Source organism: Sceloporus occidentalis, unplaced genomic scaffold (assembly GCF_023333645.1).
Source record: "Sceloporus occidentalis isolate IW3139 unplaced genomic scaffold, rSceOcc1.0.p SCAF_126, whole genome shotgun sequence".
In the NCBI taxonomy this organism is placed as follows: domain Eukaryota; kingdom Metazoa; phylum Chordata; class Lepidosauria; order Squamata; family Phrynosomatidae; genus Sceloporus; species Sceloporus occidentalis.
The window spans coordinates 1,476,387-1,492,105 of NW_028317106.1; the positions used below are offsets into that span (position 1 = coordinate 1,476,387).

The 15,719-nt window shown below is 51.2% G+C and overlaps 1 protein-coding gene across 1 annotated transcript; it reads left to right on the forward strand.

Moving 5' to 3' along the window:
• Nucleotides 1-1,523: 1,523 nt before the first annotated feature.
• On the forward strand, nt 1,524-12,576 carry LOC149281928 (forkhead box protein K2-like). The gene is made up of 10 exons (XM_089498830.1): nt 1,524-1,816; nt 8,572-8,766; nt 9,006-9,153; nt 9,394-9,540; nt 9,889-10,082; nt 10,647-10,819; nt 10,948-11,235; nt 11,329-11,553; nt 12,075-12,134; nt 12,371-12,576. Exons 1-10 carry the CDS (start codon nt 1,524-1,526, stop codon nt 12,574-12,576), a joined length of 1,929 nt encoding a protein of 642 aa, XP_089354956.1.
• The last annotated feature ends 3,143 nt before the right edge of the window (nt 12,577-15,719 follow it).

The following is a 15,719-nucleotide window of genomic DNA, read 5'->3' on the forward strand; positions in this document are numbered from 1 at the left end:
TGGGTTACACGTGGGCTATGTAGCGATCAGTGACACACAAGTTCCACGGACACAATGACAACGCAGGACCCTGACACAATTTATCAACCGCACACACGCTACGCTATGCCTACGCATCAACTGCACACACGCTACGCACACGCATCAACTGCACACACATGCATCAACTGCACACACATCAACTGCACACGCATCAACTGCACACACACTATGCACACGCATCAACTGCACACACATGCATCAACTGCACACACGCTATGCACACGCATCAACTGCACACACACTGTGCACACACATCCACTGCACACACGCTACGCACACACATCAACTGCACACGCATCAACTGCACACACTATGCACACGCATCAACTGCACACACATGCATCAACTGCACACACGCTATGCACACGCATCAACTGCACACACACTGTGCACACACATCCACTGCACACACATCAACTGCACACGCATCAACTGCACACACACTATGCACACGCATCAACTGCACACACATGCATCAACTGCACACACGCTATGCACACCGGATTTTGGGGTGACGGCCCCGGTGGACAGACATCTGGCTGGCCGTCCAACACAGCTTTTTCACCAAGACTCGCTTATTTTATTAGTTACTGTTTTCATCACCTAGCAACAGGGACCCAGAAGAGCCATCTTACCCCCCAGCGGGTCCTATCCTGTTGGGGTAAAATCTCCGCAGATCATTTATACATTAACCCGTTCAGGGCCCAGGGCAGAGACGGCACAGGGGCCATTATCAGGGAGGCGAAGTGCCCCAAGTACATTTTTATTGCCCTGATAATAAGTAAGTCGACGACAGATGTTTTTTTCCAGGCTCTATACGGGTAACACAGAGCCACAACCTCTCACTGCGCAAACATACAAATAATTGGGGAAAAAACAATAAAGACACAAAATAAAAGTAGTCATTCTTTATTAACGGAGTAATTCACATGGCCGATTTACCCAAATTCACTTAATTAGAGTGCAAGCTTCTGAGACCACAAGGGTCTTTTCTTCAGTTCCGTTATGCTGTTCTGAAGGGCAGGTTGTTGGCCTAGAAGCTTGCACTCTACTGCAAGTCCCATTGAGTTGAATTTTCCTCCATTTTATTGTTACTATATCGAGCTACAGACAGGCCCGGCCCGGCCCGGCTCTATAGCCACCATGCTGCCTTCTGCCCTCATTGCAGGAAAAGGCCATTGCTGCCTGACAATCAACCTTGCTAGCGTCAACCAAACTGGTAACCCCGCCCCTCCCGGCTGTCACAGAGTGCTTCAGCGACAGTGCGGCCACACCCACTTGGTTCAAACAGCCTTCTCTTGGCTCACGCCTCAACCGAACGCCTGGCCCCGCCCCGCCCCTGTCAGTGCCGGCTCCTCCTATTGGCTGCGTGCGCTTCACGGTTAGGCTGCGCCTCCCCTTTCCTTTTCTCCTGCTGGCGGAGGGGTTGGAGCCGCCGCCGCACCCGGAGCTCCCGTCACCTGCCCGGGCGTGCTGGAAAGATGGCGGCGGGCAGCGGGGTGCCGATCGTGGCCCGGTTGGAGGGCCGCGAGTTCGAGTACCTAATGAAGAAGCGCTCGGTGACCATAGGCCGCAACTCGTCGCAGGGATCGGTGGACGTGAGCATGGGCCACTCAAGCTTCATCTCCCGCCGGCACCTGGAGATCTTCACGGCCGGCGGCGGGGACGGTGAGGGCGGCGGGGATTTCTACCTGCGCTGCCTGGGCAAGAACGGGGTGTTCGTGGACGGCGTGTTCCAGAGGAGGGGGGCCCCGCCGCTGCAACTACCCCGAGTGTGAGTGGGGTACTGGGGGGCGGGGCGGAGTGGTTGGATTAGGGTATGAGGGGCGGAGCTACCGGGGGTGGGCTAACGAGATTGGGGGTGCAGGGGCGGGCCAGAGACAGTGGGGGGACAAGGATGGGACAAAGATGCGGGGGCAGGGTCAGTGGGGTAGAGGAGCCGAGGGTGATGGGAGGTGCTGTTAGTGGGGTACAGAGTGGTGGGGGTACTGGGTGCAGAGATGGGGGTGATCTGGGTGGAAGGGGTATTGTGTGTTGGTGTATGTGGCGCTGTCATGTCCTGTGGTGTATCTAGGCTGATGACAAAGTGCTGAAGAGTTTAGTGATTTGTAAAGATACCCGGGTCGGGTGCGAGAGACGGGGCAGATTCCGCTGTTACTGCCCCGGGGGCCGTGTGGGTTGTGTTTATAGGATTGTGGCCCCGGGCCCTGTGTGTTGTGTATCTTGTGATTGTTTACATGTGGCGTGGGGTTATACACAAGCTGCCTCCGCGTTCTGCGCTGCAGGGTTTAGGTGCCCTGTTCGGGGGCCGCGGGGCATTTTTTCGTGGCCACGCCGCCGCTGGACGCTTGCCCCCGGTGTCAGTGCACCCGCCAAGGGTGTCGACGGGCCCCCGGGGAACGTGTCACCAGCCACCAAAACAGCAACATTTGTCTTGGAGCCGATCCTGGCGAGCAACAAAAACCGGCCATTCATTGAGCGTCACGTGGCCAGGCGGCAGGCACTGTTTACAGTCGCGTCTCCCGTCATGCACAGTTATATTGCTTTGTGTATGTGGACGCTCTCGCCCGCCGCGGCGCTCAGTGGCTCGCCTGTTACCCGCTTGATTCTGACGTTGTATCGCCACGGAATCGCGGTTGCTACGGAAATATCGCACGTAACGCCATCGCTGTTCTGGGGGCTTTAATCAGAACGCTGCGAAGTCCCGTGGTCTCCTTTTGCGCCGCGGTGTTGCGGACGCGACCTTCGCTGGGACGCCGGGCCATGGTTACCGTTGGCGGTTCATGAGCTCCGTGAAGCTGCCGCTTGGCACCGGCAGGGTATTTAGGGGTCTTTAAGAGCGCCGTGTGACGAGCCGTAGTGACCCCTGATTATTTGGGGACTGTAAATAGAAATTCGTGGACGCGAGTCGCACGTCTTCCATCCTTTCGCGGCTCCATTTTAATAATTATCACAGTTTAACCGATTCACTGCCTGCTTAGTTTTCCACCCATCGCCTAAAGAGTTAAACCGTGTGTGCCTATGCAGCGGATGTAGATATTTGCCCCGCGGTGGCCCGTCCCCTCTAAGCGCCTGAGCCACACACCTGCAGGATGTGGCAGTCTGGCTGGGCAGTTAGGGGTTAAACCCTCCTTACGGTACGGAAACACGCCTCCACCCCCCCCTTGGCGTGTTTGTCTCCCATGTGTTCTGCGCTGTTAGTATGCTAGAGGGATCCGTGTTTATTTTTACACGCGTTGCCGCGGCGACTTCTGTTTTGTCCTCTCACACGCGTGGACGGCTTGGGCGCCTGGCGCTGAGTGTTTGTTTTTTTTATTGTTATTGACAGAAATCGAGTGTTTTTTTTCCTTGTAGTTTTGGGTGTTTTAGGACCTGACTGCGCGTGGCCCGGCTTGTTCCACGGACAATACATATGACCTGTGCTGTGTACACACCACGCTGTGTGGTTTTTGTGGCTTTCCCTAAAGTGGTTAGGCAGAGGTTGCAAATGTTTTTTGGCAGACTGTGGTCTTACGGGCTCTGCGAAGGGCCACACGGCCCAGGGGCCCCTTTAGCCGTCTTCACGGGGCCCCTTTCTGCGGTGTCCGTGGCATTATGTTGCACCTCGTAAGCCCCCTGACTCTCTAGTCGCCGTCTGTTCCCGTTCTCTAGTGTTTAAGACGTAGAGCGCTAATGCACCAGTAAGAAGCTTATTGTGTTTGACGTGGATTTGTGTCTGTCCGTGACGGCTGTCCGTAATGTCTCCCGTAATCCGTGGCCGGGGGTCCGCCCCCCACAGGGTTAAAACTGCAGCTCTGGGTTCTTCTGAGGACTGTGAACCTGTTAGGAGCCACACGTGACTCCGGTGACTACCTTTCTGCCCCTGCTGATTAATGATTACCCCCAGCGCCCGTAACGGGGTTAAATCATGTTAACCCACCCCCCAGTGCCCATAACTGGGTGAAATGGTGATGACCTCCCCCCTGGTACCCGTAAGGGGGTTAAATGATGATTACCCCCGGTGCCTGTAACGGGTGAAATGCGTAAAGCTGCGCTGGAAGCGCGTTTTCTGTCGGCAGCTTCTGTTTTTAAGGTTTCTTCTCTTTTTATGTCGGCAGGAAAATGATCGGATTTGTAGACTTTCAGCAGTTTAATTCTTTTTAGACGTTTTTGTGGCGTCCGGTGCATGTAAGACGTTTTCTGAAGGCATAACATTGTGTCTCTTGTGCTTTGAGCTTCTCCCAGCCCCCGGCGGCTCGATAAGTATCGGTGGGGCATCTGACGGGGCGTTCTGCATATTATTTATATTCATTAAGGAATGTCTGCCTCGACAATAGAGTGCAAGCTCCACAGACCAGGGTCCTCTCTCCTCCTTTGGACGGCGCTGTATGTAAAGCGTGTGTGTTGCCACCGCCGCTGCTGGACGTGAAGATGTTAAAAGGCGGCCCACCCTGTGATGTCATGACGGCTGGGTCAGTAGGGAGTCTGTGTTGCCGTGGCAACATCCCGTAAACAATGCCGGGGAAAACAGCAGCCGAATGCGGCGTTGCCATGTATGGGCTGCTGGCAGATGCCTCCTCTGTGTCCGCGGATTGTTTGTAGCCGATTGTTTTTCCTCCCCACCTCCTGAGTCACGTGAGCCTTTGTTTACAACAGACGCCGCTCAAAATAAAACAGCCGGACTTTGTTTGCCGCGCGGGAAGCGATGGGATTTCTGCGGGGCCGTCTAAATACAAAGTGCGTGGAAGGGCGCTGCGTGCCGAAAGTGTGTTAGGGGCCGGGGTTTGTGGACAGCGGGGGGAGTCGTTAGGGGGTGCTCCGGGCTGACCCCCCCCATTCCGTCTCTTAAACAAAAAGAAATTTTTTTTTCCTAAAGTGTGTGTTGGGTTTTGTTTGTTTTTGGTTTTGCTCATTTGTTTTGCTTGTTTTGGGTGTTTGTTTGGGTTTTCATGGATTTAACTCTTTCTTCCCCAGTCCCGGAGAGGCGTGAAGGCGCAGCGCCGGTTATTCTCGGCGGTCTCGCCTCTTCGTTCTCGGACTTGCTTTGTGTTTAAGGACAGGTCACCTAAATGGCGACCGGCTGCAGTCCGTGTTGGGAATTATATTGGCAGTTCCGGTGAAAGTTGCCCCCCATGTTGAAACATCATAACACACAGAGTTCCCATGATCACTCCCATGATCCTCAGCCAGCCTCTTAATTCTCTTGCTGGAAATAACGTTACTTGATGTCTCTGCGGAATTGGAGGAGGGGTGGTTACGGTGGCGGGGGGATTCTGCTGTGTTATTGGCTGATACCGGATCCGGGACGGAGAACCGCGGTCCGGTCGGCTTCACTCCGGCTTCTGCTCCGGTGTTGTCAGGATTTGTTTGTGGAGAGCCCCACGGAGCCGGTGTTCAGACACTTTATTTCTCCGGTGAATAATACCAGGGGCCGGTGTGTGGGCCTTCCGGCCCTTTCCGTTCAGCGTGTGCATGTCCTTTGCTTGCAGCCGTCACGCGTGTTATGTCACCGCGCCGGATAGTTCAGCTTGGTGGAGATGCTCGTCCTCGCCTGCCGTGCTGTGAATGAATTAACCCCTCCGGTGAGCGTGAATGAACCGTCCGACGACTGAATCTGTGCAGCTGCAGCTTCTCCTGCGTGGGTTACGTCTGTTTACTTGTTGGTCTTTAACGCTTGCATTGCCGGGGTGTAGTGGATACATGGAGAGAGCTGCCTGCGAGGCATTTAAATCGTCCCGCCGCGTTCCGCTCTCTGTTAATACAGTCCGCGGGTGAATTTGCTTGTGTGCATTCCTGAAACCCGCTCGAGGGGAAGCTGCAGCTCCAGAGCTGCCTCCGTGGTCTGGTGTTTAATGCCATTGATTGGCTGCTTCATGTGCAGGGGGTGGGGCATATGGGGGCTTCTGCAGCCCCCCCCTCAAAACCCTTGCTATGTGAACACATAGATTTAAAGGGACCCTCGCCATTAAAGTGCATGTGACGCTTTATACCCGGCATACTTCTGGGCGGCGGATCGCAGTGGGCACTTTATCCTCTCGAGGTCTGGGGCTTCGTGTTCAGAGAAGGGCTGTTTATTTTCTGCGCCGCGTGTTGTATGTGGTTCTGTCTGGAGCGTGTACAGGCAAAGGCGTGATCAGCGATTGTTTGCTTGTATAAACAGGGAAGACACGCGGCGCATGCACACTCTTGCAGCTTTGTCTGATGCCCCCGGCAGCGTTGCGTAACCCCCATTATCTGCATTGTTTTTAACGCTTTTGTTTATGTTGCTGCCGAGCGGCGGATTTAATACGGGAGTCCATTGTCAAGGACTCCGGTATTAAGGAGGCCGAGCGCCATCTCTGGGATCCTTGGTGACCTGGGGGCTCGGATGGACCTTTTTGGGTACGTTTTGTCGCGTTTGTGCCACCTGCGCCGGGTTTAGGAAGTTCAGTAAAGTTGGCAGTACGGCGCCACAAACCACGGTGGTCTCCCGCTGGGGAAGTCCTTTGAAACAGCAGTAACGTTACCCGTTTATGATTTTGAGTGTGGCCAGCGCTATACGCTTCGGCAACTCGGTTTTCATTGTGCCGGCGTGATGCCCCCCGCCTGCCTCCACGCGGCCCAATTACATCTCCCCCGGCCTAATTTGTCTAATTAATTAAAACAGAACAAAGTTAGCGGCCTGTGCCGGAGAACAAACAGACCGCCTGCCCCCCGCGGACTCGTCCACACGCCTGCCCCCCGCGGACTCGTCCACACGCCTGCCCCCCGCGGACTCGTCCACACGCCTGCCCCCCGCGGACTCGTCCACACGCCTGCCCCCCGCGGACTCGTCCACACGCCTGCCCCCCGCGGACTCGTCCACACGCCTGCCCCCCGCGGACTCGTCCACACGCCTGCCCCGGACCGGATTAAAGAGGCCCATGACGCTGCCCTGCAAAGGCATGGAAAGGAGCTTTGGCGACTCGTTTAGCCGTAAATCCTCCATCTGCCCCCTTTAGAGCATGTACCCCCCTTTATCCGTGCCGTAGCCTTCAACGTGTACCGAAGGGGTCTTTCCACCTTGGCAACAAACGCAACGCTCCCATCAGCAGCACGGCACCGTGAATTGGTTTCTATGGTATTAACATCTAAAGCTAATGCTTTGATCTATAGAGGGGTTAACACTTTTGCCGGGACAATGTATAGATCAAATAAACTCACTAGAAAGGCTTCCTAAACCGTATTTTCATGACGAGTGCCTCTGCAAAGTGTTTATTTTTTGTTTAAGATGCAGAATATGTTGCCCTATGTCTTCTCTTGTTGTCGGCTGTGAGTGATGGGTGTCTCGGGTGTCCATTTGGCCAGAGACTGTTCGTGAAGCTGTGCTGCAGACCACCAAGGGGAAGGTGTCACGGCCGCCTCCTCCGTATAGCTGCTCCCCGTCTTTCAGTCTGAACACAAAAGCTCAGCGCTGTTCCCACTGCAGACTGGGGGGGGCTCAAATTCCTCCGGCATTACGCAATCGGGGCTTAACACGTTGGTCGCCGGCAGCCCATCTGACAAGGCAAATGTCAACTGTGGCTCCTGAGTATTTCCGCCCCTTCCTTTAAGCAGTCGTTCCCTCTCTCCATCTTTTGTGCCCACACTCCTTTCCATCACGAGCAAAAGCGAGAGGGGGGAGAGGCAGAAATGCAGGGAATCGCTAAAAAGCTGGTTTCTACAGTAACAGGCTGCCCACCATGCGGCCCTCTGCCGGCGGCTTCATGTTTCCCACAGCCTCGGCGGGCTCCTGGCGGCTGAAAGAGACCCTTCAGCCCCCCGCGTGTCCTTCCTGCGGCTTCTTCCATTGCTCAGACTTCTCCAAGCACTTAAATGGTTAAAAATGACTCCTTTTCGGTCCTGCTTGGTTTTGCCGTTCAGTGTGTGTATATATATATAATCTCATACATATATATACAGCCGGGCACTAGTTGTCAGGGTTCTGGCTTAATTTTGTTGCCTTTTCATCGCCGTCCGAGGGGCCAGAATGGTTTCTAAAGGCTTTCCTGACGTCTTTGCTGTTTGACGGCGTGACGCTGGCGGACGGGGAAGGGTTAACGAGCCTCGTGGATTTGCAGCCTCTACAAGCCGCTGCCGACCGCCGAGTGCTTCCTCGTATTACAGTAAAGTAATGGAGGCTGATTAATGAGGCCGTTTAATGGGAAGGCAGCTTTAGATGTCTGATTGTTCCTGTCCGTTCGGCCCTTTACAGGTACGGAGTCCCGGGAGTAGTTAGTTAAGCGTCTGCCCCGGGGTAGTGGAAATTTCCAGCTTGTTGTTCAGATGTTTCTTTTGGGTCTTAAAGGTGAAAGGCGGCCCCCCGGTTTACGGCTCTAATAAACAGCGAGGGATTAGCACGAGCCGGTGGTGCTTTAATCCGGTCTCCAGAGGAAGTGATTAACTCTCTACTTCCACATATTAATCCAGCAAAAGCACGGCCATAAAATAAAAATTTGGGTTGTAATCGAACGTCTAGTCGGTAGCGGCTCTATTAAACGGGCAATGGGGGGGCGATAGATTTACTCACCAGCCTGTTCGTCTCCCTCACAGATGCACCTTCAGGTTTCCGAGCACAAACATCAAGATCACGTTCACAGCTCTGGCCAGTGACAAGAAAGAGAAGCAGGAGGCGCCCGAATCCCCCATTAAGCCGGTGCAGCCGCAGATCTCCCCCCTGACCATAAACATTCCAGAGAACATGGCCCATCTGATCAGTCCTCTGCCCTCCCCTACAGGAACTATAAGGTATGGGCCAGCCTGGGCAGTGCATTAAAAAGAATGAGTAATGGTGACTTAATGCAGAACCTATATAAATAGCAAATACTATTAAGCCCCACCCCCGAGGAACCTGACTTCTAATTTTTATTTTTAAATATATATTGTTAATATTTTTCGAGAATGAGTCTTGCTCATAAATTGCAGGCCTCTTTAGCGCCTTCTTGTTGAGTCATCACGTGAACACCTATCCATTTTCTTTCGTGCAGCGCTGCAAACTCTTGCCCCTCCAGTCCGCGGGGTGCAGGGTCGTCGGGGTTCAAAATGGGCCGAGTCATTGCTTCAGACCTTCACTTAATGACAGAAAACTCCCAGTCTGAGAATGACAAGGAGGCCTCGGGAGGAGACAGCCCCAAGGTAGGTGCCCGGCGCCCGTTAAGCCACCGCATTCCCCGCTCTGCGGCAGATACATCGATGATTTACTTTAGATACAGGCAGTTAACGTCCGATTGCTAGCTCTTGGGGTGTAGATTTAACCTTTTGGATACAGGAAGGTTAGGATAAATCATTATTTCACCCCGACCCGGTGGCTGGATTTCCGCGGAGACCCCGTGTAGTCTGGGCATTGTAACGCTCTCTCCTCTCTCTCGCCCGCAGGATGACTCGAAGCCCCCGTACTCCTATGCACAGCTCATAGTTCAAGCGATCACTATGGCTCCTGACAAACAGCTGACGTTAAACGGAATCTATACACACATCACAAAGAACTACCCGTACTATCGAACTGCGGATAAAGGGTGGCAGGTGAGCTCACAGCATGATTGTCTCTGATTGGCTGGTTACTGAAATGGTGAGCGGGCGGTATGAATGGTTCTTACGAAGGGCTGACCTCTCGTGGTCTTCGAGTAACCGCGGGGGGTTCCAGGAGTGTACGTGTGCGTCGGGTATTTGTATCAGAGGGTCTCTGGATGGAAGATGCTGCAGGCCTCGGATTAGGAGTCTTGTTTTTTTTGGGAGTCTTGTTGGTTCCACGTTGATAATGTCAAGGTTATGCATTTGGCGTATATGCTATTTAAACGTAAACCCCGATACACTCAGAAGAGTCTGTTTTGTTCCTGGCAAATTGTGTAACTTTTTTCTTTTCTCCTGTAGAACTCCATACGTCACAACCTCTCCCTGAACCGATACTTTATCAAAGTCCCCCGATCGCAGGAAGAGCCTGGCAAGGGTTCATTCTGGAGGATAGATCCATCCTCTGAGAGCAAGTTAATAGAGCAGGCGTTTAGGAAACGTAGACCGCGGGGAGTTCCTTGCTTCAGGACCCCTCTAGGACCTCTCTCCTCAAGGTAAGTTAGTGGGAGAGGGCAAAGAACCCTGTCCTGGCGGGGCGAGAGAGACGGCCAGAAGCCGGCATGTGCCGGGTACCCCGCAGTTCTCCCAGCTGTGTGAGCGATGGCACGGCAGCGCGGGGTGGGGAATGTGCCAGAGGCAGAATAATTGGCACTGCGTCAGATACATAATACAGGTTACTTTAATGGTGCGGTAAATATGTTTACAAGCCGTGGATACGGTTCTCAAAGTTGCACCTTAACAGGGTAACTTCGTGCCTCAGTGGGGTGTTAGCCCCCTCATGTGTTGACATTTGGTATTACATGCAGTCAACTGAAGCAGTGTTTCCTTCATATATATATATATATAATATTATATTTTTTTAGCATGTGTGTTAATCCCTGTTGTACTAAAGTCAGAATTGGGTCCTGTGCAGTTGCCCAGAGATTTTATGGCGGCCGTACTTGAGTCCTGGGCTGTACGCTTACGGCCGTTGGGCGCGTGTGTTCTCGCACGGGGCGATGATTCGACGTGTCGGTGTGGTTTCGAGCCGATATTTAATTCTTCTGTTTCCCGGGCAGGAGTGCACCAGCGTCTCCAAACCACTCCGGAGTTTTATCGGCCCATTCGAGTGGCGTCCAGACCCCAGAGAGCCTGTCCAGAGAAGGTTCCCCCGTCCCTCTGGATCCTGAACCTTCCATCCAGCCAAAGCTCGCAGTGATCCAGGAAGCGCGGTTTGCACAGAGTGCTCCAGGTACGGAATGAGCCACAAAGTGCTCGTTTGGAGGTCCCGTTCCTGCTCGGGACCTCTTTGCCCTCTCTGTGTGACACCGAGCGCTGGGTCCTCGTTCTCATTTAAAACCCCTTCCTTTGGGTTTGTAGGATCTCCGCTCTCCAGCCAGCCGGTCCTCATCACTGTGCAACGGCAGCTCCCACAAACCATGAAACCGGTCACGTACACGGTGGCCACGCCGGTCACCACCTCCACGTCCCAACAGACGGTCATGCAGACCGTGCATGTCGTGCACCAGATTCCAGCGGGATCGGTGACAGGCCTGACCCCGGTCAGCACCTATACTGTGGCAGGGCAAGCGGTGGTCGCGCAGGCTGCTGTGATGGCCCAACCCAAGCTAGAGCCACAAGAGAACGGAGACCACAAAGAGGTCAAAGGTGAGTGTGCGCCGTGATCCGCTAATCCCAGGCTTTTAGCTCCGTTAGTTCTCCTTGCGGCTTTTTTCTATAACTCGTAGTTTTTGTTGGCAGTTAAAGTAGAAGCGATCCCCGCGATCGGCCACCCGGCGATCAGCCACCCCACTCTCAGCACGGCGAGCCGAATCATCCAGACGTCTGCGTCGGCTCCCCTCCAGACGGTTACTATCGTTCAGCAGACACCTCTAGGTCAACACCAGCTCCCGATCAAAGCCGTGACGCAGAACGGGACACACGTGGTTCCGATCGCCGCTGCCATACAGGGACAGGTCACCGCAGGTAAGGGGGAAGAGGGCGCCACGTGGGAACCATCAGCCAGCCGAGGCGTACGATGATGCTGCAGGGTGTCTTCAAGCAGAAGAGCGGGCGGATTGGGGCTTTAGCCGATAGACCTTGTCTGTGTTTGATAGGGGTTGCATTTGAATTAGTGGGAAATCCTTAATTGTTAACCTGTAGGAATCTCAGCATGTTCAGGGTCCTTCCAGCTGTAAGACTGGGTCCTTCTAGACTGCGCTTATCCCGTATAATCTCAGCCGGTGACTTCTCAATGTTACGGCCCTTTGGGACACGTCGTTTGAAACATTACTTGAAAATGATCGCAGTGACCCCCTGCGTCCATGTATCCAGGCTGTATGTACGCCAGCGTGTCCGGGACGGTGGGGGTCTTTCTTTGATCAGTATGAATAGTCAGATGATCGCTCCCCATGTTCCCCCTGCGCCCCCAACTAAGTTTTCCCGGGACAGGTGATTGTGTCCCGTTCCTAAATGCAACCAGATCTTTAGCTGAATATTTCTTTCAGCGAACGCCATCTCCTCGCTGATTGAGAGTCCCTGGCAGTGGAGAGGAAGTGGAAACAGAGGTAGGACTCGGCCGCAATGTCTGCTTTTTGTCTCTGATGAAATGAACTCTGCACAGCCGTGTGAGTGTGTGCGCATGGGGGTGTGCGCATGGGGGGGGGGGTGGTTTAGTAACACGATGGTGTAATAGTAACCACGGGCGGGGGGTGCGGATATTCCGCAGTAGATGCCGGTGTTGGCGCGCTCTCTTTTCTGGCCCCCGCCGCTCACCTCTTGTCGCTTCTCTCCCAACCTGCAGCCGCAGCGAGCCCGCTCCACATGCTGGCGACGCACGCCTCCGCCTCGGCCTCCCTCCCAACCAAGAGACAGAACGGAGACCAGACCGAGCAGCCCGACTTGAAACGGGGCAAAACTGGAGACCGAGAAGAATTGGTGATTGCCGTCAACCTCGACGCCCAAAAAGAGGGAACCGCCGCGTCAAACAACCAGGACGCCAAAAAATAGGACCTGTGACGTCATTTTTCTTTTTCTTCTTTGTTCTCATTGTGTTTTTTGTTTTTGTTTATTTTTGGAAGTTACACACATTAGGAAACGCAGAAGAAAAGGTGCCAAAAGCAGACACTGTCTTATCAAACGGGGCCCTGTGGAAAAGATACAAACTTAGTAGATCAGCACTGAAATATAACACAGGCGGCCTTAGGAACTTTTAACAATTTCAAACAAAACAAACAAAAAAAAAAATAAACCAGGATCCAAACCGCGACGAGGGCTTACTGTCTCTTCCCCGCTTATTGTAAAGGCTGCTCCTCTCCGTTAGCTTGGTACCCGCTAGCGAGGAACACGGCGGCTCTTAAATGACTGCATTCGTAGAAGCGTTGTTACTGAATTTTGTTTTAGTTTTTTTCCCCTAATACTGAGCACATTATTGTGGTTTCGCATGATAAGCGCTTGGTGTGGACTGGATAAGATTTCTAGAAATCCTTTTTTAAAAGGGAGAAGCGATAATTTCCACCTTGTCGGCAGCTAGCCTCCTTTTCTTTTTTTTTTTTTTTTTTTCCCCCCCCACTACCGAGCTAGGCAAGAGCTCGGTGCTGGTTGTGAAAGGGTTAATACACCTTCTATTGCGTTTGTTTTGCAGTATTTTGTGCTACACCAATTTTTTATTTTTTTGCTTTCCAACCCCAGAGACGGTCTTACATTTCACCGTTTTCTACCCAGAGTACTTTATATTGCAAATCAGCGTTCATAAAACTGAATGTAGATTTTTTTTTTATATTTGCGTTAGGTTTTTTTTTTTTTTTTTTAGATTGCCCCCTTTTTCAGTCTGTCCGAGTAAACGCTACATTACTACACGTGTATTTGTATTATTTTAGCCTAACAAACGCTACCCCATTGTTATTTGTTTTTTTTTTTGTGGTGATCAAAAATATTTTTTAAATATTTTTTGGCCGTGCATGTAAAAGACTTTTTGGGAAGAAGAAAAGGAAAAAGAAAAAAAACAAATCCAGACTAAGACATTTAACAAATTGTAAAGAAACTGCTATGAGTTTTGATGAGAGCTGCACTTAACTCCTCCCCCTTCCGTTTTACGCCCTATCATGTCCTCCCGTCACTCCCCTCCCACCACTTCTAGATTAAATCGTCTCGGCTTCATATTGTGTATGTTTAAAAGGCAGAAGCAATTGTTGAGCTCCCACTTAGAGAAGAAAAACAACAAAAAAAAGAACCTCAAGAAGATTTAAAAAAAAAATATATAATAAAAAAATTGTAAAGCAATCGTGTCCGGGGTAAATCTGAATTTTATTTTTTTTTAACCAACACCAATTTGTCATTTTATGTAGAAATTTATTTGGATTTCATTTTTGTTTTATTTAAGCTGCTTTATAGTCTCCACAAATCAAGCAGGACCTCGGTAAGGACTGGGCCGTGTGGCACATTTACAGGGTCATATTTTTTTTTTATTTTTTTGGGGACCATTAAAATATTTATACTCTTGAAATGAATAAAGCCAAGAGTATAAACTTTTCACAAGATATCTGCTTGGTTACAAGAGGGGCGGTCGATGATTTGGGCTCAGATTCCGCAGAATCTGGTGTGAGTTCTTTTTAATAGTTTTCTCATCGCCATTAAACGACACCGGACTCTCCTCCTAACCGTTTCTGCCATCTCTTCCATACTTTGTATTCTAAAAACATAAGAGCTGATTGGTCAGGAGCCCCCGCGTCTCTTCATTCGATTGAAGCATTGGGTAATAATCCGTGATTACTAATTTAACGGCCATCATTCTCAAGTGTCTACATACAGCTGTCTTAAAAAGTGGGGGGGGGGGGGTCGGCGTTAAGCCCCCTGCTGACGATCTACAGGGGGGGTTACGAGATTTCATAGCACACGTGACACACAAATAGGTAACAGGGACCGCTTTGTTGTTATATGCGTTAAAGTGAACATGATGGCCGGAGTGTCGTTTAAAGGCATGTTTTTAATGATTGAAATTATGCATTTTGGGAATGGGTGCAAAGTCTTCCCAGGAATCAAACAATTTATAGACTTAGTTAAAAGTCCGCAGATCAAAATGACAGGCTGATGGCGGTACATGCTGCATCGGGGGGTCGTTATGTTTAATTATATATATATATATATAATTAATTAAAGGGACAGGTCCTAGGCAGACTCCTGAACATATAGTAGAAGTACTTTAATATGCATTTGTAAAATCTGGCAATAAATAAATGACTTACCCTCAGGAGAAGCTGCAGTGAAATGCTTTCTGCGTAGTCCAACATTGGCTCCGCTGATTAATGGGACCGCGTTCCTGCAGCCAAACGCTTGTTGGGCCAAAATGTATATGACAGCTGGAGCGTCCCTGTAACGTAGCGGGGATTGGAGTACACCCCAGGGCCGCGCACGGCAGGGAAACCTGATATTAAAATAGAAACTCTTCCAAGGGGGACTCTCAATAACTTTATACGCTTTGGAATTTGGTCACATTTTATTAAAAAGCAAACATATCTTACAAACAAGTGTGCAAAACCTAAAGAAGTTATGATTAATTACACAAAGCAACATGCACAACCCTACAGGCAAAAAAAATGTATCTAAAATGTTTAGTATTGAAAATGAATTGAATTTCAGAGGCAACAAAAGTGGCTTTTCTTTCCCTAGAATCGCAAATCCAAGTGGTCTTCTGATAACGATCGAGGCTGGAGGCGGCCGACAGCCGGCTCAGACCACAACTCCCATGAGTCTCAGCGTGCAGAGGTCCAGCCAAGTGCTGGCTGAGGCTCATGGGAGTTGCAGTTAAACACCAGAGCGTTGGCTATTGGTTACCCCTGAAATAAAATAACAGTGCTGACCGCGGTCGGGTCCTGCAGTTTGTGGCAGCAGATAAATGGGTAAATATCCACTGATTAAAGTATTTTGCAGTAAAAACACTAGTGTGACATGGAGTAGTTTGTTGGGGGACGGGGTGGGGGGGTGTTTGCTACAGTATTAACTCATTAAATGCCAAGCAGGTGAACAAGGCATTTGGCTGTCGGGGAACTCTGTCCTCAAACATTTCTCTCGGGTCTGTTATTTATTAAATAGTCTATCTTCATATAGATAATATCTGTACTAAATCCCCTAACGCTTCTGAAACGCGTACAGCT